The sequence below is a fragment of the Rhipicephalus microplus genome, chromosome X (assembly GCF_043290135.1).
Source record: "Rhipicephalus microplus isolate Deutch F79 chromosome X, USDA_Rmic, whole genome shotgun sequence".
Taxonomy (NCBI): domain Eukaryota; kingdom Metazoa; phylum Arthropoda; class Arachnida; order Ixodida; family Ixodidae; genus Rhipicephalus; species Rhipicephalus microplus.
Window position 1 is genome coordinate 130,531,258 of NC_134710.1, and position 21,861 is coordinate 130,553,118.

Consider the following 21,861-nt stretch of genomic DNA (forward strand, 5'->3'; position numbering starts at 1 on the left):
TTATTAAGACTCTGAACTTAAAGACAGCAAAGGCTGTGCAACTCAATTTTCATATTAACGTGAATAATTGATATTAGTCAAATTACCAATTATGCATAATATAAAATTACCTTAATGAGCATGATATGACAATTAACTTACATTATTGGTTTTATTCAGCTAAAATCAATCGCTTTTTAAAAATATTTGATTCTAGTTACAGGAAACAAACTGTACAAAGCCGATACAGACGGCACCTTTAGAAGCTATGACAGTTGAGTTTGATGCATTGTCAGCTTAGATGTTAAAGTCAGACAATAGAACATCCAGTGTCTGTGAAGAATGAAATAGAAAAACTAATAGGGACGCTCTCGAAAAAAAAAAACTAAGTGCTTGGTATTATGATATTTTTTAATCTCCTTATGTTTAACCCTCTCAGGTTCCTTGTACACACTTGTGCACATCACTTGTTTTTGCTAGTTGTGTCGACTAGGGGGTACAGGAGTGCAAGATACAATGAGTTTTTGATAAAATGAACCTCCTGCCTAATAAAGTTGTTTTCATTTAACTTCAGTTTTCATATCACTATGCTGAAAGTACTACCATGGTCGACAAGTCCTTCAACTTGGTACTTCCAGGGAGACGCAATGAAATTTAACTTTTTCTTTTCTCAGTATCAACAAAACCAGAAAACAATTTGCGCTATGTTTCTAGCCTAAGATATCGTTCTATATATGCTAAAACACAACATGAATGTCTTTAGGATAAGTAAATAGTGAATTAAAGCTTAATTTCAATTAAATGCTATAAGATGTATGAATCAATATATTATAAATTTATTTTTGTTACAATACAATATTGGGTGCTTTGAGATAATGCTGTGTCAATTTGATGCATTTACAGACAGTTCTTCAGAGGTGTCATATGAAAGGATTAAAATATCTTTGCTTATATTTTTCATTATTATAATGCAAACTCAATTTTGCTATTTCACCTAGTCACAAGCAGAATTTTTGCTAGGTAAGGCAGATTATTTTACCTTTGTTGTCAACATCGCCTTGGCATAACAGCAACAGTAGGAGTGATGCAAACAATTAAAGTTTAAAATAAAGCAGAGAACATATTTTAGCAATAGCTTACACAAGACCTATTGCACAAAACAGACGGCAAAGATCTATGTAAGCATATGACGGATCGCAAAAAAAAGCATTTGTGCTAACAATCAAACTGTGACTAAGAGAAATCCTTGAACAATTTAGTGGGAAGAACAAAGATAACATATGCCACACTATTTTTTTTTAGGTAAATGGTTGACCAACCCCTATAGATAGCTTTCATAGATTAGGAGAAGGCAGTTGACTCAGTCGAGACATCAGTAATGCAAGCACTACGGAATCGGGGCATCAACGAACCCTACATAAATATACTAGAAGAAATCTAGTGGACTCACAGCCATCATAGTTCTCCATAAGGAAAGTGACAGAATCCCAATAGAGAAGGGTGTAAGACAGAAAGACACAATTTCTCCAATGCTATTCGCCATGTGCTTACAGAAGGTTTTCAGGGCCATAGATTGGGACGAGTTAGGGATAAAACTTAATGGAGAGTGCCTTTTTAACTTGCGATTCAGTGATGACATTACTTTGTGAGTAACTCAGGGGATGAATTACAGCTCACGGTTACTTAACTGGGCACGGAAAGCAGAAGAGTAGGTCTGAAAATTAATCGGTATAAAAATAAAGTAATGTACAATAGCATCGGCCGAAACTGTGCTTTGCGTTAAATGGCGAAATGCTAAACAGTTGCAAAGAAATATGTCTACTTAAGACAGGTAGTAACCGCACAGCTGAACCACGAGAGTGAAATAACTAGAAGAATAAGGATGGAGTGCGTCATATTCGGCAACCATTCTCAAATCACGAATGGCAATCTACCACTAACCCTCAAGAGGAAGGTATACAACAGCTGCATCTTGCCTACGGAGCAGAAACCTGGAGACTTGCAAAGAGGGTTCAACTAAAATTGAGGACGACGCAGCGAGCGATAGAAAGGAAAATGATAATGTGACTGTAAGCGACAAAAAGAGAGGAGAGTGGGTCATGGAAAACCGGGGTTAAGGATATCATAGTTGAAATCAAGAAGAAGAAATGAACATGGGCCAGACACTTAGCATGTAGGCAGGATAACCGCTGGTCATCAAGGGTGGCTTCCCAGAGAAGGCAAATGCACGAAGGTGAGACAGAAATTTAGGTGGGACGATGACATTAAAAAGTTTGTAGGTATAACATGGGAGCACACAGCACAAGACCGGGTCGATTGGCAGATCGTGGGAAAGGCCTTTGCCCTGCAGTGGGGGTAGTCAGGCTGATGACGATAATGATGATCTAATTCATTTAGCACCACCACTGGTTGTGCGGTAGTTGTTATCGAAACTCTGATGCGTGAAACCCGAGAGATGCAAGGAAACCTCATTTTCGTAGTCTTTAGACTTCTTAACGAAGCACCATGCACGAGAAATTTCGATAACGACACCACAGGCGCATCAGAATTTGCATGAAGACACCACAAGCATAGGAATATGCAGCACAGTAAGGTGGCTACGAGCAAGTGTTGTGGCACTGACACAAGCAAAAAGACAGAAAATATTGAGAAAACAAAAGGTGGGATGAGCACAGACGTTTGCGCGCTTGTTTTTGTCAAGATTGCACGAGCATCACCAAGTAGCTTTTCTTTGCTCCTTAGTGATGTAGAATTCATCATCTGCCTTCGCTAGAGGGCTCTGGGAGCAAGATAAATCAATCTCTTAGTGTTCAGGTGCTCAGTGGCCGCAGCATCAGCTTGGGTTATGCCAAAGTTTATGCTTGGGTTATCAGCTTGGGTTATGCCTTGGGTTATGCCAAAGTTATGCCAAAGTTATGCCAAAGTTTATTGTTTTGCACAGTAGTGCTGCTATAATATTATCTTGTATCATAAAGTACACGATACAGTATCAGATGTATTGGAAACAAATACAGATGCTCATTTTGCAAGATGTATTGCAATAAAGATGCAAGATGTCGAAAGATTATCAAGATAGTATCTAAGAAACATGCAGATACTGTTGGGCAGTATCTGCAATACCTCCCAGCACTCCACTGTCATGGAGTACCGTAAAAACCCGCGTATAGCCCGGGGTTTTTTTCTAAAATTTAGGGTGCGAAATTTCAGCCCCGTACTATATGCGAATCCCAAAAAAGTTTCGGCCCGAATTCAGTTTTGGTTTCGGCATTGGTTGGTGCTATCATCATTACCAGGTGTCTGCGCACTTCTACGTTGGGTGGCGTGGTAGCGTGAGCGGCGTTAGTCCTAGAGACCTACAGGTACAGGCATGCATCAGGCGAGCAACAGTGGCCATTGCAATCACTTGGCGCACATCACGACGGCCACGATTTTACTTCCGTGATTTTAAGCCATGTCAGGACCGCGCAGGCAGTACTCGGCTGCCTTTAAGAGGAAAGTTATTTCTGCTGCCGAAACCATCGGCAACTGTGCCGCGGAGCGGCAGTTCGGCGTGAATGAGCGGAGCATTCGCGGTTGGCGGAAGCAGAAGGAAGCCCTTTTTGCATGCTGCGGCAAGAGAAAAAGTTTCTGGGGACCGAAAAATGGAGCATTTCCAGACGTGGAACGAGAACTGACGGACTTTGTGCGGGAGCAACGAGCTGCACAACTCGCTGTGCACAGCGAGCTGCTGCAGACAAATAAATGCATTTTTTCTGTTTTCCTCGAACAATATTCGCTTGAAATTGTTTTTTCTTGCGTTTGCTATCCCCGAGTTACACCTCGAACTATACGCGGGTCCGAACTATACGCGGGTTTTTACGGTAAATCACTATTTTCGTGCTCTGCTTGATGTTTTAATTAGTTAATAATTATTAATGTTTAAAGCAACAAAATTGGGGGAAAATTTTTATTTGAGTTGTAAATTGGTTTGTAAAACAACCGTTTCACCGTGAGCTCGTATGTGAACTTGTATGTGTGTATAAAAGATGAGCTTGAATGAATGTCCACTTGAGCTCGAATTTCTTCATACGAGCTTTCTTAGTATTCAAAACGAATGAGCTTTGCCATATTTTCACATATAACGCACCTGTAAATGTGGTTTCTCTGCAGCATGACCCACATTGCGGCAAAACACACTTTCAGATGCCACGTAAACTGCCGTGAAGCCACATTTCAAAGGAACGTTTAGATATTACCTGCAACTTTAATTATTATTTAAATAATTTAGAGCATATTGTGGGAGACGAGCGCTGGATAAGTGGTGCACCGAAAAAGAGCACCTGGCAGAGAGTCACGACACAACTCGGCCGCTCGCGCCCTGACGACTGGCTGCAGTGTATGCCCAAAGAAAACACGCGCATGCGCCGCTGCCATGCCTCATTTTGGAACGAAAAGCTCAAAGAGTCATTGTGCCAGTAATAATGCCCGGTGGTTTAGAAAAATAACTTTGTACGGAGGCTACTCTTGCCTAAAAAGCACTAAAAAAACGGAGAGAAGTCCTGCAAAGCGGACTGCGTCTATGCATATGGCATCGAAGGGACAGTGATGCGCCGTGATGGCGACTTCCTCGTCCTCATTTTCTGGTCGAGTGCAAGGTTTTGTGTTAAACTAATGCAGGCTGACATGCTGCCATTGATAATTCCGTGTTGCGACGATACGACACTGCCCACACCTGTAGTAAAACAAAACAAACAAAAACGGAGTAAGTGGTAGCTGTGTCAATTTCTTTTTCTGGCGTCGTATCTATGCCCTATCCGAGGTATGTAGGCACGGGGACATTAATCAAGCAAGCAGCCGTGGCAGCAAAGCACGTGTGGTATCGCGCTGCTATGCTAAGGGCACAAGATAGATTTCCAACCATGGCAGCCGCACTTCGTTGTCGTGAAATACAAAGAACACCTCTGAACCAAGATATATGTGCGCATTGAAGAACCACAAGTAATCACAGTTAATCCTGATACCCACATTAAAGCATCCCTCAAAATCATATCATGTTTGGCATATAAAAGTCTAGCATTTAGCGATGTTGAACAGGCACCTTTATTTTAAGCCGGCACAGGCAAGCGGAAAAACAAACTGTTAGGCGAACTGAACGTCAATACATTTGATATTTCTCTAGCAAGGCATAAATTCCGACGTTACTTAGCTACGGCAGCCACTGAAAAAGAAGCTTACCGCATAGGCTGCCTCTAGAAATCAAAGCTGCGAGTACTCAGCCTGCTGCTTTGCTCGTAACAAGAACCCTGTTTTCAGCCCAAATTAAGTAAAACAGATGCATCTCAGCATCAGGTATTCACCGCGAGAGTATCTTTTATAACAGCTCAGAGGCGTAGGCGAACGTGCACGCTGCCGCACAAATCTTGTGGACTTTGCAACTTTCCTTTATACATAGCTGCTTACAAATAATGTAGACTACCTGCCTATTGTATCATTCATTGCATGCAGTGGCATCAAATGGAGTTTGGCGATGGTGGTCAGATGGATGGATGGATGAATGGATGAGAAATTTTTTTTGTCCTGAGGTGCACGACTGAACGCTCAGGAGGTCAGATAAAAAAAAATATATTACATATGCCATATGCTGCATAACACACTTGCTTTATTTCTGACAAAACGCCATTTAAATTCGACTGTTTGGCACTGGTTTCCGCTGGTGGCCGTCTTCACCACCGAATAAATATAGCAGAAAAGCGCAATTCAGTTTAGAAACCAGCCCGATACCACTAGACAAGAAAGCGAGAGCAGAACATACTTTGCTCGCCAGGCGTTGGACCGCTTGGATGCAACGCCACTTCCTTTCTTACTGATATGATTAAGAAGGAAAAGCATAGTTGGATATGTCCTCCCTCTTTACATATTGTTGCACTTGAATACACAGCAGTACGGCCAGTGCCCTTTGATTTTGTTACGGCAATGCACGCCCTCACCGCTTCTACCAGCCACCACTCTTGTTTGCGGGAGCGGCTGAGAAGTGCGCACTTTGACCACCAGGGCGGCCGTGGAAACTTTAGCGCTGGTTCCCTATACGAGCAAACCATGATAACATAAAGAAACCTAATGTATTTCAGCGCTTGTAATTTGCACCACTATTACACCAGACAAAATGCAAAAAAATCCACACGTATATTTTGTGAAGGTAATGGCACATATGTGAATAACTACACTCTGAAAATAATCTTACTGCGCATATTCAAATGTTTCATTTCTGACAAGCAATGACCTGATTTTTTTAAAATGTGTCAATATCACACCATTTGTATGAATAATTTTAATATCTGGGGTTTTACATGCCAGAAATCACGAAATTATGAGGCACCCCGCAATAGAGGGCTTCTGAAATTTCTACCGTATGGTGTCCTTTAACACGCAATGACTTCGCACTGTAGAAAGGCTTCTACCATTTCGCCTCCATCAAAATCCAACAGCTTTGGCCAAGATGGCACCTGCGACCATTAGATCGGAGTCTTCCAATTTTTTTCAAAATGAGATTGGAAACGTTGCAGCAACAAGTAGGTGTCGCACTCATAGCTCAAATGTTTACATGTTGCATGCTCATCCAAGCTTGTTCGAATTATCTGTCAATTACACTGCATGCCTCACATGTCTCATACAATGAAAACCCGCAAGAACAAAAAAGTGCTTGAGCAAATTTTGAGTAGAGCCAGCAACTTTCCGACTGCCACTCAAAAAAAAATTCTAGTAAAAAAAAAGGTAATGTGGGAGTGTCATGCAGCCTACGGGGAGGTCACATGAGTGCATAAAACTTGTAGATTAAATTTTAGAAAACAGATGAAGTGTATGTTTCACCATCCACATCACTTCGTCTCAGCAGCGCAGCTGGCATAGCCATGGTGGGTCGGCATGCAATGCATGTCTGTGCTTTGGTGGAAAGAGAGATTAAGGAACTGTTCATAAATTGGACCGGGATGAAAGTAACAATGATGAAATAGCTAAGCTAAATGGCTCGTGAAGCAAAGACAGAAGAAGAGATCCTGCTGCCAAAGAATTTGAGCGAAAAGAGAAACTACAACGAGCAGATCTTTTGCTGAAAGGAAGTCAAGCTGCAGCAGCGTACTTTCAGCCAGTTATCTTCAGGGTCTGCAATGCGCAATAGTGCATCACTAGCATAAAACTTCTATATATCTAAAATTAAGAACATTACAGGGGGTGACGACCAGTCAAGGCCCAACCGCAGGCGTGCTATTTTTGAGTGGCAGCGACGAGAGACAAGATTTGCTTTCGAGGAGGCCCGTTTGTTGCCGTCGCATACCACGACACACCCTTCTGGAAATATAAAAAAGATCACTTGTTTCCCAGAAGCCAGCATGACGATTTCCGGCAGCATGGCTGCACCCCAGATCTGTGCTTCAGTTGCAATTTGCTCTTGACGCTTTTTATCCGCACTTACTTCAAGGAATGCAAGGTATCGACCACCTCATTTGCATTTGCATCTCGCATGGAGTGCGAGACATAGGCCGTATTTTGTTGTAAATCTTGTCATCAATGGTTAGTTTTGATGTTTCGGTGGTAGCTTGTGACAACTATGGTAGCTTGCTGCAATGTGAAATCGCCATGAGAAGTGCGTCATAGCCGACATAGAGTATGCTTCTGGGCACCCCTGTTCGCAATGAAACCAAATATTGTGAAAAAACGAAGGTCATGGAAGCCTTTTGTGGCTTGCTTATGCTATATAAAACGGTAATACATTCAACATGTTGTTATCGACCTACTTTCAAACTTCTTTTTGTAATTTATGAGCATGCACGCGATAGCTTTCAATCTAGCAACAATGATACTTTGTCGCCGACATGCGGTTGCAGCCCTCGCGATGCGACGGCATGACAGCAAGTTGATCGCCGTCACGCGAAAATTGCGTGCATGCAGTTACGCCTTCAGGAAAACAACTTTGGAGTGAAAGGGTTTTGAGAATGTGAAGTAAGGTGTTCTATTAGCAAAGGTGTAGTAATCTTTGTTAGATCAGGAAAACGATACAGCACTCCTGGCAGAGAGTGCTCTCCTATTTTGGAATGGTGTTTCTATAGACTGTTAATGGCCTCTGTGCATTCTCCAGCACCATCTAAACACTACATAAAAAAACTGTTGGTGTTATTGATGTACACCTACCGTAAGTGTCTGCAAGATAAGTTCAAGCTGTAATTTATTTTCTGTATATCTATATAACTTAGCCTGCCCAAAGAAAGGGGTGAGGAAATCACAGAGGCATTGCACTCATAGGCATGAACAAACTGACCCTGCAGAAGGTGTGCGATGTAGTTTGCCTATAGTTTAATGCTTCTTTCCTAACTGAAGATTCCAAGAATTAGCACAGAGTTTGTAACAGCAATGCTGTCGTCTGCTATTAAGAATCATGTCTTACTTTGGATCTCTCGGGGTCCCTTTCCAATCAGCGACAATTGGATCACTGTTGCAGGAAATGAAGTGTATCTAGTAGTACAATCTTTATCCTACATGCCCAAGATAACTCACATGGTAGATGAGAAATGTAGTTTGTGCTTTTTGCAGAAACAATATTACAAGAGATTTCCTATTAACTGTAACAACACTAAAGAACAAGTAGCGCACACTCATGGAAACTTACTCGCATACACTTGCATCGTCAGGCTGTTGTTGGACATACTGATCCATTACGAGTAATAGTGGACAAACAAGTCAGGGCTTCAGCAAAGTAAAGATAACATATCGCAACTATTTTAAACAACATCTTCAGCAGCAAATGTAACATAAATATGACAGAATCAGCATATAAAAAAGCTGCAGGCTAAGAGTCCTCTCTTAGCCTAGAAGCTATAAGAATCAATTACAATATAAATGTCAGAAAAAATATATTAGCAAGGAATTAACTAACACGAGGTAAGAAGCTCTTTTTATTTAGCATGCGGTAAGAAGCTCTCTTTATTTAGCAGCGCATTGTCTGAATTGCAAAAAAAAAAAACATGTGAAATGAAAGATAAAACCAAATAAAGGGGTGCCATAGAAGAATTTCAGAGTGGAATTTTTTTGTTTTTCTGTAGTATGTTGCTGGGGACCTATTAATGATAACAAGGCACCTTGCTTGCTGTATTGCATGGTAGATAATCAATTACAATCTATTTATAAAGTTTCGATTCCCAGATGGGAGTAGATGGAATACAATGTAGAAAGCATTAACAATTCATGTCCTTAAGGAAAGTCACCAATGTAGCCATCCACTGTTTTAAAGAAATAGAATACATAAACCAAGAGTGGTGGAGAGAATTCCTCCTACTGATGTCAGAAAATTTTTACATGGAATTCATGTTGAATACAATTTTGGAGAACATCACCAATCGTTGCAATTCAATTGTAACAGGTGCATGACAGCAAGCAAGTGTTCTTAAGTGCATAAGCACAGCAAGCCACCTTACAACCTTTGAAAGAAAAATGAAAGCAAAAACGAAGGTTATTCACAAGGCCAAAAAGATTGTTAGGAAAATAGCTGTGCAGTCTCAGATGGAGTCAATTGGTAGGGTGGGTCTGAATCAATAAACCACTAATTTTTCGAACATGTACTACACAATGAATCAGCTCAGCTGCCAAAGAAGAGCTGAATATGATTGTACTTGTATGTGCAAAAATCTGAAAAAGTGTTTTACAGCATAAGTTGGTTCTGTGGCCTGTCTGAAAACAGTTGGTGTAAATTCACATTTGGAATAAATTCACTTGGCATTGAGGTGTATGTGTTACTGTGCCCTGCGTAACCTGCGTCTTAATGCAGTCCTGACTGCGATAGTCAATACTCACAGTGTGGAAAGCGAAAATTCACTCTGTGCGCGCTTCAAGACAGTCCTTGCAAGCAGGAACATCACTGGATTTGACATTGCGACATTTTTGTGCCAAGTTGAGCTTCTATCACTTGGCATATATAATATAAATCGCAGTGAACAAAATTATATGTTAATGCCAGTTTTGTTGCTGCTACCATGGCCCCCAAGATAAGCCGACGGCGCGCCGTTGCTATGGCGGGGCGCCCAGCAGAGAAGTGTAATTTTGTCGCTTCCTGAAGGCGCCGTGGGATGGTGATCTATCATTATGAGTTGAGCGGCACTCATCTGCCTGGCACAGCGCACGATTTCAGTCATATAAGTCATGTCAACCGCGTTGGCACGTTCTTATTTATGTGAAACACGTTATTAGCATGCAATCAATGTGCATCGCCTTGCTACGGCTACAGAGAAGTTCAGGTATGTTATCAAAAAGCTATTCTTTGCTCTTGCATGCAACATTAGTGGACGCTTTAAAAACCAATTTGAGCAAAAGAGGCTGCTACGACAGAATATTTCATCTAGGTTGCATGCAAGCTTGCCGAATGGCGTTTTCCAAGTTGTCGTGAAATATGACAACGCATATATAGGTATGCGTTTTTTAAAATCATTTCCATGCAGCTACGAACGTACTGTAGCAGCTACATTACAGCATAGGTCTCTTTGGCTCAAACACCATAACTTACAGTATGTGCTACCATGCTAGAAGACATAGCTTTGTATCTCGCTATTCAAGCGAAATTCTTACAGTAAAGCTGTTAAGCTATATAGGCTAACTCTTCCGAATTTACTTTGCGTGCGTAACACATAACTCTATGTTAGACATGCGAAAAAATTCTGAAGAGTTCTTTGTTTGCTTGTCGATAGTTCGTGGACATACATTTAGGTGCACGTGAAAGAACTTCACCCGATTCTACCCTCTTCCTTCTCTTTCTTTTCATTTGCACTTTGTTTTTTTCAATGCTGCATTTACGTAAGGGCAAGATCTAAAGGCTTGTGTAAGTATGTTTTGGCACACGTTAAAGAAACCCAACTGGGATTATTTCATTGATGGCAGCCACATACTTTCTCTTTTGGTGATAAACAAAAATGCTTGAAATCAAAGCTCGGACTCTCGTCTTTTGTAAATAAAGTGTCATGTATCCTCAAGGGAATCTGTCTCTCCCCTACCCCTCATATCGGCTCTGGCTTTGGTGCATCGAACCCATTTCTTGCTTGTCCAATACCTCAACTAAAGAGGTTACTACATCTAAATTCCATACATAATGTCAAAAAATTTATGCAAGGCAGGTTGTTTAGCCCCGCTGTACCTAGAACACAGTATTAGGGTCGCCTCAGAAATTATTTCATTCTATAGCGACACACAAGAAAACTTGCAGAACTATTTGATCTTCATATAGTAACAAAAAAAACATGCATATGATAACTGCAGAATAAAAACAGGCCACTGTGTGAACCTGCTAACAAAAATCATGCTCCTTTCTTTTTTACCAATACACGACTACACAGATAAAGAAAATAAGGATTGAAGTGAATTGGGCATCAGGGACAGTTTGTAGAGCGAAAAACGCAGACAAAATAGACACAAGCTCTGAATAGCTTGTAGAGGGGGAGGGGAACAAAGAAAAAAAAAGAAAAAAGAAACGACCACAGTACAACCTGCAAGGTGACTTATCAGTGATCGTGTCCATTCCATATGTGTGTGTTTTTGGTAGAGAATATCCCCGAGAAAAAATTACTAGCACGTAGCTAAATGTACTGTATGGCATCAACGAACGCTTTTGTGACGATTTGCCCCTCTGCGCAGTCCTAAGTATGCGTCAAATCAAATATGCAATAGCCCAACAGCACCAGTAAGTGCCATTTTGCCTTTATATGGCACAAATATCCTGCAATTATCTATTACATGTCGCACAGTGGCTGCGATTGCAAAGCTTTCGCACTCTGCACGTGTCCGTGTCGGTAGAAGTGAGCCGTGGTGGGGTGCGCACTGTGGCGAGGCAGCAGGAGTAGTTATCTTGCTTTCTCCGATTACGCGCTCTGCATGCGAATGGGACAGCCTGAGGAACAGTGCACCGCCGGCTCATCTCGGAGGCCATGCTGCTACATTGACATAGTGCACTGGTTTTCAAATGGGGGTCCGCGAAACTATTTCTATGATCCGCGAAACCCTCACCCGCATTTTTCTTTAAGCATGACTGTGCCATGTATTGCTGGACTGTCTAAAATGAAGTGATGTGGCACGTTTGTTTGATGTTTTTGGTAACAATAAAAGGCACCTGTTTTACGCTCCAGTTGTGTTAACTTACTTACGTGCCCCCCCCCCCCCCCCCCTTGATGCAAAAGTCCCCCATAGCTTCCACCAGTCCACAAGGCGTCCCCGACATATCCATGGCCAAGAACCACTGGCATAGTGAATGACATTCGCAACTACTAAAGGTATTCACCCATCGAATACTTTTTCTAAACTCATGCAAGTGCAACTTCTGTAACCTATACAACAGGTGCTTGGCAAAAAATGGCAAAGCAATCAATGTCAAGGTTCCTATTAGCGACTTCAAACTTTTCCATAACTTTCTGATGTACTGCACGATAGTTGAAGCAACTTGTGCAACTATATTCTTGTTCCCAGACTTCAACTTAACGCTAGTGTCTCCTATTGAGCAAGCTTACAAACGCTCATCTGTTCTTTCTGCTTTTTCAATTCCTTTATGTTGTTTTAGTAAAGCGACGCCATAGCATCAAGGTTGGCATTTCGCCCCCTGATATTGATTTGCCAACCATGGTCTCGGCAGTTTTGTAAGCGGAGAACAACATGAAGCAGAAAGCACACTAGATTGACAATAAACATCGACATCAATGGCAAATATCATTTTGTACACCCGTGCAGACTAGGAATTCCAATGTTGCAGTGGCATACAGTCTTAACATCATTTACTGTGAATGACATTACATGTACTATGCGACAGGGGTATTAAAGGTAATGCAATATCACAGACACTAATGAAACTGGAAGGTCTAACGAAAATTGGAACTTTTTTCAGCACAATCACAAACTGGCAGAAGTCTTCAGGTTTTCCGTTTTTGAAACATTTAATGCATAATCATTGAACCGATAAAAATATAGAAGAATGCGATACGTTTTGGGGGGGGGGGGGGGAGGGAAGGGATATTGTCAAAATTATGCTGGTGATAGAAAAAAAAAAGGCTACTAAAGTTGAAGATACGATAAAGTGCTTTGAGAAGTGAAAAAAAAAAATTGCATTTTACCATAAAACTTCCCTTTTTCATTTGTACTATCAATATTATTCAAAGTGAAAAGGTTACCAAAGAAACCCACAATATGTGTGAATGGAAATATTTGGTCAACATTGTACAATTCAATAAAAAAAATTTCACTTGTCTTAGCTTTTTCATGGGTTAAAAAGTTCAATCTATTATACAATCAAATATTGTCATTTAGCTTTGAGATTTCACAGAAAACAGCGAAGAGTTGTAACCCCTCTGAAACTTGTAACTTAAGCAGCATGAACATCACATTTCTGTTTCTTGCTTCATGCCTTGGCTACAGCCATACAAATGATGTAACAAGCTAAGACTACAGTATGGCAGACTTGTACCTGAGAATTCCTTTAGATAACCACACTATCATTTTTCGCAAATAGCAGATTATGTCATTTCTCCTTTCTAATTCTGTGTCACGAGTAGACTGGAGCCACCGTCCTTTCAATTCACTGATGTTCACCCATACATGTGATTTAGCATTTGATGTATTTATTTACATGCTAAAGGTAATTAGTCAGTTTATATTACTTTGCATTGAGCATACCATTTTCTTTCTTTTATCTTGTAATAATGTGGTGGAGTAACTTTATTGCAAACAAAATGTGTTGCACAACTCCACATCTTGCCCCCCAGAATTGTAAATAATTACCAAACCCAAAACACTAAATTTTGTCAAAACAGAAGTTCATAACAAAGCCATACTACCACTTGGAGAGAAGAGTAAAGAAAATTTAAGCTTGTGTACTTCACATTCAAGAACAAATTGAATTTTACTTAAGGGAGCACTGACAAAAAATTTTGAAGGAGAGATAACGAGCAAGATAGATTTATGTGGAGACATACACAACATCTACGAAATATAAAGGGCAAATTATAGCCTAGAACATATTTAAAATCATCTTTACAACACATGCCATGCGATTGAGCAAGATGCGGAGCTCTTTGTAACACCGACATAAATGTGGTGTCAATGCAAGCAAACATACGCCATGAGTTTGTGTTGGCTGGTTGCTGGCACGCGCCTTGCGCTACCTGCGATCGCTTCCTCTGTGCTTGCGGCTTTGCGTGTGCTGGCTGTGCCCGCTACCGCTGTTCGTGTGTCTTGCCCGTTGGCAGATGTTCTGCACCACTCTAAAACTCTGCTGATAATGCAACACCGACTCCTGTCATCTATTGAAAACAACGATCATGATGACGAAAACATTGCACAGCATGTGCAGGCATAGCAGATGAATTGTCAGTGCAGTGCCCGCTCTCGTGCACGGAGCCTACGTCACAGTTTCGCATGTTCACATGGTCAGCTTCGTTTACCTTGACAATAAAACTGCTCCTGTCTAGCTTGGTTCTCTCTGAAACCGAAACTGGGTGCTTTAAAATTGTTTTTAAATAAATTAACCATTGGGCACTTGCACAAATGAGATTTCCCACCATGATAAGTGGGCTATAAGCTACCTATTGCAACAACGACAAACAAAGATGTCAGTGCTCCTTTAATGCACAGCATAACAAAGAAAAAAATTACAAGGAAGGCACTATTAGATGTTAGTCCAGCCAAGACTGGTCAGATCAGATGCCACAGTGAAAAGCCCAAAGAACCAGGCCAAGACCTTCTGCCTGCCCTTAGGCTTGACCACTCATTCCGGGGTGAAGGAGGGGTCTGCCCTATGAAGCCCAACCAAAGCTATGACAGCAACACAGTAGACAAACTTCCTTACAACGCTTCAGACACTGTCACAAACATACAGAAGATGTTTTCTATTCACATGTTCATGCTGCAAGCTTAATGAATTGAACAATGAGTATCACTGCTCATGCTCATTCATTGAGCAATTCCCTGGGCATTAGATTTGATAAAGGAAGCTAATTGCAGTTGTAATCTTGAGATGCAAACACAGCTGAAAGCAGTGCTTTTGACTACCAACATAGTACCAGTTGATCTTAGCAAACGAAAGCGCTTGAGCTGCACATGCCTGCTGCAGCCTCATTTTTCTAACATATCTTGCTATGGATTCAAGACTCCTTGGTACTGATGTAGGCCTTCCTCCACAGTTCTTTTATTAATATTACTATTACTTTTAGTTTTAGGTGGGAGCCGCCCGCAACCTTCCCTTTATAAAATGGGCATGAAATTCCTCAGGACCTCAACAGTTCTTTTTCATCCATTTAATCCTAAAACTACTGTGGAATTTAACACCGCATGATTAGTATAAATGTACACTTACTTGCATGCATCACCTCGTTTCCGTTCAAATGGCAGTGCATGAGAGCGTCGCCTTGCGTGTGTTAGAAGGGCTTCCCTGTTCTGGTAGCTTGCCCCACATGAGCAAAGCCAAGAAGTTCCGCAAGTAGCCTCATGGTGTTTAGAGAGCCAGTCAGCTCCGAATTTCTTTCCACATTTGGAACATGAATACTTCTTTTCAGCATGAACCTTGAAAAAGTGCTGGAAAAAAAAATGGAGCAATAAAAATTTGAGAATACAGGTATATAAGGTGGCGTTTTTGCGAGCACCCAGATTACAAAGTTTTACAAAGCAGAATGGCGAAATTTGTATGATACTGTTGCATTTGTGTAATAAACAGTAGTGCCCTTTCTACAACACATGATCAAACTTTTTGCCAAAGACACATCCTTAATTAAGAGCCACGCAAGTAGAATTGGGTAAATTTTCAAAGAGGCTTTATACGAAATACACACATTTCAAAGAGGCTTTGTACAAAATACACATATCTGAAATTTAGATTGATATATGATTACTATGTGGGGTTTAACGTCCCAAAATCACCACATGATTATGAGAGACACCGTGGTGGAAGGCTCCGGAAATTTCGACCACCTGGGGTTCTTTAACGTGCACCCAAATCTGAGCACACGGGCCTACAGCAATTTCGCCTCCACCAAAAATGCAGCCGCCGCAGCCGACATTCGATCCTGCGACCTGCGGGTCAGCAGCAGAGTACCTTAGCCACTAGACCGATGCGGCGGGGCTATCTGAAATTTAGAAATATAACAAGAATAACAATACCAATTATCTGTCTCATTATGCTTAAAGCGACAAACAAGTTACATGCAGCACGCAGACCATGCGACCAAAAGTGTTGGAATAGTTTCGATAAAACTCAATGCAGATGCTGCTTTGCTATAGATTTATAGCAATAGCTAGATTCAATCTAAAAAAAGCTGCATCCACAGCGATCGCTGTCTCACAAAAAAAAAAAAAATGAGTATTAATGCTTTATGTTATGTTTGCCTATGTTTGTGCAGCAATGCACTTCTGAATGTTTAAAAGAGATGACCGACTTTTCCTAGAATACACCTCTAGGAGGGAACACTTAGTGTAACCGCAAATTTCATCGGAGATTCTGATATTAGCCTTTACTGCGTTTAATGAACAAAGTTGGCCAGTATTAATGAACCAATCTAGTTATCTTTTATCCCGTTACCATTTCTGTGCCTTTATAACGCACGTAGAGTGCAGGAACTTGAGGAAAACGTGAGGTAAGGCCAAAGTTGGTTTGTGAATACGGGCCGTAATTTCACATATGACTGGCGTTTACATCACCAGAAAGTACTTTTACTTCAAAGGGAAATGAGCTGGCACGATTCTTATTCAGAGGTGAATGCCAGGCGCAGCACTTTTCTCTAAGCGGAGTTTATTTATCCATTGTTTTTTCTTAGGTTGTAACCAACCATAAAGCTCCCGAATGCTACACGCAAAAACTCAACAGTCGTGCACGAGAATTCTGCAGAGTGAAACAAGTGTACAAATAAAGTTTCGCAACGCATACGTGGACGCTTATTAGACACAATGAGCTAAATATTGAAACACACACAAGTCACTTTAAGGCTATCACAATCTCATCACTACCGTGTTCACTAAGCCCGGTCTAAAACATGGCTTGCAGAATTTAGCATGCCAATCACCTCAGCTGTTCACTTTTCACATTCAAATAACTGCTTAGTCCGAACAAAACAAGCCAGAGCGCACATGACGTCTGCGCATTCACGCCGCATAATTACTATCGTAATCCACTCTTGTATGCAAACTGTTCGATTCTTATTTGCTTGACATTATACTTGCACGTTCCTTTACCGTTTGCATTATTAAATATTGTACAACTTACGATACATATAAACTTGACTACATGCATAGCAATTTCGCTCTGGATGTCCAGTGACACATATAAACGATACATATAAACTTGACTAGATGCATAGCGATTTCGCTCTAGATGTCCAGCGACACATATATAAACGATACATATAAACTTGACTACATGTATAGCAATTTTGCTCTGGATGTCCAGTCTGGTAATTATATCTGACCCCAATTTATAATTGTTGACGGATACCTACTTTGCTTGACGAACCGCAACACCCTCTTTGATCTAGTCTTTAATTTAAATGTTCAGTCGACGAATAACTGCGTAACGTCGTTTAGTTATGTCCAACATACCTGGTTAAGGAGCTTCTGCGACGAAAACAGCTTGGCCTGGCCATCTTTCGAAGAGCAACTGCCCACGGGGCATCGGAATCTCTTAGGTGCGGCTCCAGTTCCGGTTTTCTGCCTCATTTCGAGCAGGCGTTGGCGAGCTGATCACGAACAGCAAGAATAAATTAATTTACCACTCAAAAACACACCGCTGCGTGCGGCATTGCTCGCTTATGTCTGGTTTGGGTTTAAGGGATAATTATGTGGCCTGTCTACGAGCACAACAGGCGCTTAAAGTCAGTAGAGGCCAGAACTGGATTTTATGCTCCAGTATGCCACTGGATGCAAATGGAAAGGCTACAGCGAGCATCTTCTATTATTACAGGGTATTAACAACAATAAAAAGCACAAACAGGAGCCGCACGCACTGGGCAAAGATTGTTCCTGGCGAGAGCAAATATGGTGGTGGTGGTTAGAAGAGGAAGACGACGTCTGATTTCTGCAGCCTGGTAGGGAGCCCTGCGCATAAAAAATATGGTGCTTCACCTGCATCACCATTGTCCTGCCGTTGTCCACACACACCAGCCCACACGCACATTTATATGGTGCATCACCGTTGTCCCCACACACCAACACACACGCATATTTGTTTTGTTGGCTCTTGCGCCATCTACCATTAAGAAAACACAACATGGCGCTTCAGTTTCTCTTTTATTCACCAGATGGCAAAACTGTAGGCATCAAGGGGTTTGGGCACAGATTACCTACCAGTTTGGGTTGTTTTTCAGGACGTCCTCCGTGGTTGTTCGCGATGGAGGTGTTACGGGTGTTCTCTGCAGACACTTTAGGTCACGATCAAGCTTCGAACGTAGTCTGATCGTTCGACTGTCACTGACACTTACCTGCATCTTGGGCAAATAAACCAACCCCGACCAAGACGCACTATATAGTGCTTGGTCGTAGTTACAAGCGGGCAACGTGACATCCGTAAATATATTATCTTATATACATCATACAGAGTAACTACACCATATAAAACAACATAGATCTAGGTGTTTATTTGTTGAACAGCTTCATCACAAAGCAACTACCGCTTCAATATTACACGATTTCTGAAACAGAAACTGGCACAGCGTTGGCGCAGGGTTGAGGTTTTTCATGTGTAGTTAGTGCTATCTAAGCAAAATTCAGTGCTATTATTTGGGTACAGCGTTCTCGAATGCTGCGGCGAGCGCCAGAAAATACCGCGCTAAGACACGCGCACAGCCACCGCGTGCTCGTGCAGCTTGTGCGCTCGTGCTACTCGCGCCACCCGTGCCGAACGTGCGATCGGCGCACCCCTGGCGGCGGTGGCAGCTTTGCTCATTGCTGGCTGCGTTCGCTCCCATCGCGGACCGGCGCGGCCTTCATTCAGAGCGAAATATGGCGTCGGAGGATGAGAACGCGCCGAAGTGTGATCTCGAAGGCGATGGCTGTGTCCGTTTGTCGTCGATCCTTCACGCCTTCGGTGCGCCCATCCGCGAGGAACAGGCCTGGGCCGTGTGCTACCAGACCTCGAAGTGCATGTGCAAGGAGTGGGCGGCGGACAACCGCGGATGTTACTGCCTGACAGCAACCAGTCAGCTGAGAATCCACAAGGATGGGAGCGTACACACCTCCACGGTGCGCGACCTGGGCCCGGGTAAGCGCGAGTTCACGTCATTTTTCTCTAGTTAGCGCGGATATCCTCGCTATTTTGGTCCATTTTCTCCTGATGACCAGTGGCAGTGACACTGCCTGCGGACCTTTTTCTGGCCTTCTGATATCGATCTTGTCAAACGAAAGAGAAGGCCGAGTCGTGCCCTACGTAAATATAAACCACGATACGGCTTCTCTATGTTTTGACCGACTGTTGATGATTGTGGCAGAGGTTCTCGCCTTGCCTACACTTATGTCCGCAACTGTCGACGCCGTATTTAACTCATTTGTCGATGGCGCTTGCTTGCGAGCATTGATGTGCCGGCACGACTGCCCGAAAGATGCGGGAGCGGCATCTCTTGGAAGTATCTTCTGTGGCTGGGTGCGTAGCCCTAATATGGAACATTAAGCGCGTGCCCTGCCCCCCCCCCCCCCCACCGGGAAGGAAGAAGAAGAATCTGTGCGCTAGGGTTACCCATACCGATTTCTACAGAACGCCAAGCTTAATAAAACGGCCTCTGGACACTGCCTCCTCTATCCCGTAAATGCGTCGCTGGTTCTGTCGTGTTGCGAGGTTTTTGTCGGCATTAGCTGGATCATGTCTTACTTGAGATTTCTGGTCGCCGTGTTACCGTTGAGGCCCCGGTTTAGTTTTCGCCAAGGTAGAGCTCCTTAGCGCATGCCAGCGCCTACGAATTGCGGAGGAGGCACTCTGATCCCACGCTCAGCATGGCTCCTCTTCGTTTTCTCTAGTTCTACTCAGATCGTCCGTCATCGGTCAACGTGTTTTCTCGCACATGGTGCTCTAAGTCGTTGTTACATTTGCTATCAGGCAACCCATTTTAAGACTTGCGTGAACCGTGCTCAGTTTTTTATGCTCACTTACATTGGTTTCGTTTAGAGGGAGGCGAGAGCATAACGGAAGAGAGTGAGGGATTCTCGTTTCATGCGTGCCTGCGATGATCGGCGAGCCCACGCGCACCGTTGCAACATTCGATCGTGTTCCGATTATTTTTCGACATGGTTTTGCTTGCAAAATGCCGCGCTTATCAACTTTGATTTCGCCCAATGCTTGCGGGATGTAATTTTATATCTCTGGTCGCTTTATGTACTGTCGCTAGAATTGAAGCACGAATAAGGCAGCACCAACTGTCCATCCGTGCATTCTGCGTTTGCTTTCGAGTAGGTCCCTGAATCGCAAGTTGTGACACCAGAGCATCTTGAGCAAGCGATTGTGTGGCTATTGCAAATCTCACACTCAATCAATCGTGCAAGTACAGTGTGCTGGTATTTCTTAGTCGTAGTTCTTTCTCGCTGCAACACAAAATAATGCCATTATACGTTGACTTGGGTGCTGTATGGTGGTTAATCTTAAATTGTTTACATATACGTAAGTGCACATATAATCACAATTTAATCTAATTACAATTTATCTTGGTGTAATTCATGTTGTTTCATAAATAGTCATATTCCAGACTAATATTCATAACTAATTTCATTTTCAGTTATGTTTCCCTGGAGTTAAGTAAAATTGTACTCGCGGAAAGCGACACGTCGAAAATGTCAGTTGATTGATTGATTTGTGGGGTTTAACGTCCCAAAACCACCATTTGATTATGAGAGACGCCGTAGTGGAGGGCTCCGGAAATTTTGACCACCTGGGGTTCTTTAACGTGCACCCAAATCTGAGTACACGGGCCTACAACATTTCCGCCTCCATCGGAAATGCAGCCGCCGCAGCCGGGAATCGAACCCGCGACCTGCGGGTCAGCAGCCGAGTACCTTAGCCACTAGACCACCGTGGCGGGGCATCGAAAATGTCAGTGCCTTCAGTTAAGTGCTCATGTGTAACTGCTGAAAGCGAAGAAAGATTTATTACGCTGATGCTTAGATTCATACAAACAACAATGTGTGGTGTCAAGTCTCGGCCACTTGTCTGCGCGACTTCGAAAATAAGCTGTGTACGCAATATAGTGGCCTGCGAACTTTAACGCGCTCATATGCGACTCGTTTCACCTGCCTCGATGGTCTGGTGGTTGGGGTGCTCTATTGTTGACCCCGCAGGTCGCGGGATCGAATCCCGGCCGCACTTCGATGGAGGCGTACTGCTAAAGACCCGTGTGCTTCAATTTGGGTGAACGTTAAAGAACACCAAAGGGTCGAAATTGCTGGAGCCCCTTCACTGAGGCGTCTCTGATAATCGTATTGTGGTTTTGGGACGTGAAACCTTCTATTGTTGCGCTTATTTTGATGCCTTTCGGTTGTTCGTCGGGTGGCGGTTTCAGTTTTCTGGGAATAAATCTTGTCGGTCAAGTCGCCACAGGTATTCTTTGCCATTGGTTATACCGCTTAGGTCATAAAGTTGTATTGAAAAACGAAAAAAAAAAGAGAACGTTTACAGCTAAATCTCAATTTACCGAAATCCGCTTGTACGGATTTGCCGGTCTCACGAAATTTCATTACTCCGGCTGGTACCCATTGGGTTCAATATTGTCACCAACCCCAATAACCGAAGCCAGCATGGGACAATACTCTATCTATAGCGAAGTTTTAATGAATTAGTAAAAAAATGCCGTATTTTCATAATTTTGACTCGGACGAGTTTTTCTTAGGACTTGTGCTATGACGACTCCAGCTTTACTTTGATGTGAC

At 42.5% G+C, this 21,861-nt stretch overlaps 2 protein-coding genes across 5 annotated transcripts in view; one reads left to right on the top strand and one right to left on the bottom strand.

Moving 5' to 3' along the window:
• Positions 1 to 21,861, bottom strand: part of Asciz (ASCIZ zinc finger protein) — a 49,712-nt gene that overhangs the window by 23,471 nt on the left and 4,380 nt on the right. The window contains exons 1-3 of one of the 2 annotated variants that reach the window (XM_037427751.2): positions 17,961 to 18,215; positions 17,557 to 17,693; positions 15,326 to 15,543 (exon numbers count right to left, since the gene is read on the bottom strand). In XM_037427751.2, the coding sequence (XP_037283648.2) occupies positions 15,326 to 15,543; positions 17,557 to 17,693; positions 17,961 to 18,090 (485 nt within the window). In that variant the 5' untranslated portion in view covers positions 18,091 to 18,215. Of the gene's footprint in view, positions 1 to 15,325; positions 15,544 to 17,556; positions 17,694 to 17,960; positions 18,216 to 21,861 lie in introns of those variants that run through there. The other variant, XM_075877715.1, reaches the window with a different exon arrangement.
• spir (spire type actin nucleation factor) overlaps positions 18,840 to 21,861 on the top strand; it is a 200,808-nt gene continuing 197,786 nt past the window's right edge. Inside the window, exon 1 of one of the 3 annotated variants that reach the window (XM_075877714.1) lies at positions 18,840 to 19,213. In XM_075877714.1, the coding sequence (XP_075733829.1) occupies positions 18,955 to 19,213 (259 nt within the window). In that variant the 5' untranslated portion in view covers positions 18,840 to 18,954. The remainder of the gene's footprint in view (positions 19,214 to 21,861) is intronic. The other 2 variants (XM_075877713.1, XM_037427752.2) reach the window with 2 other exon arrangements.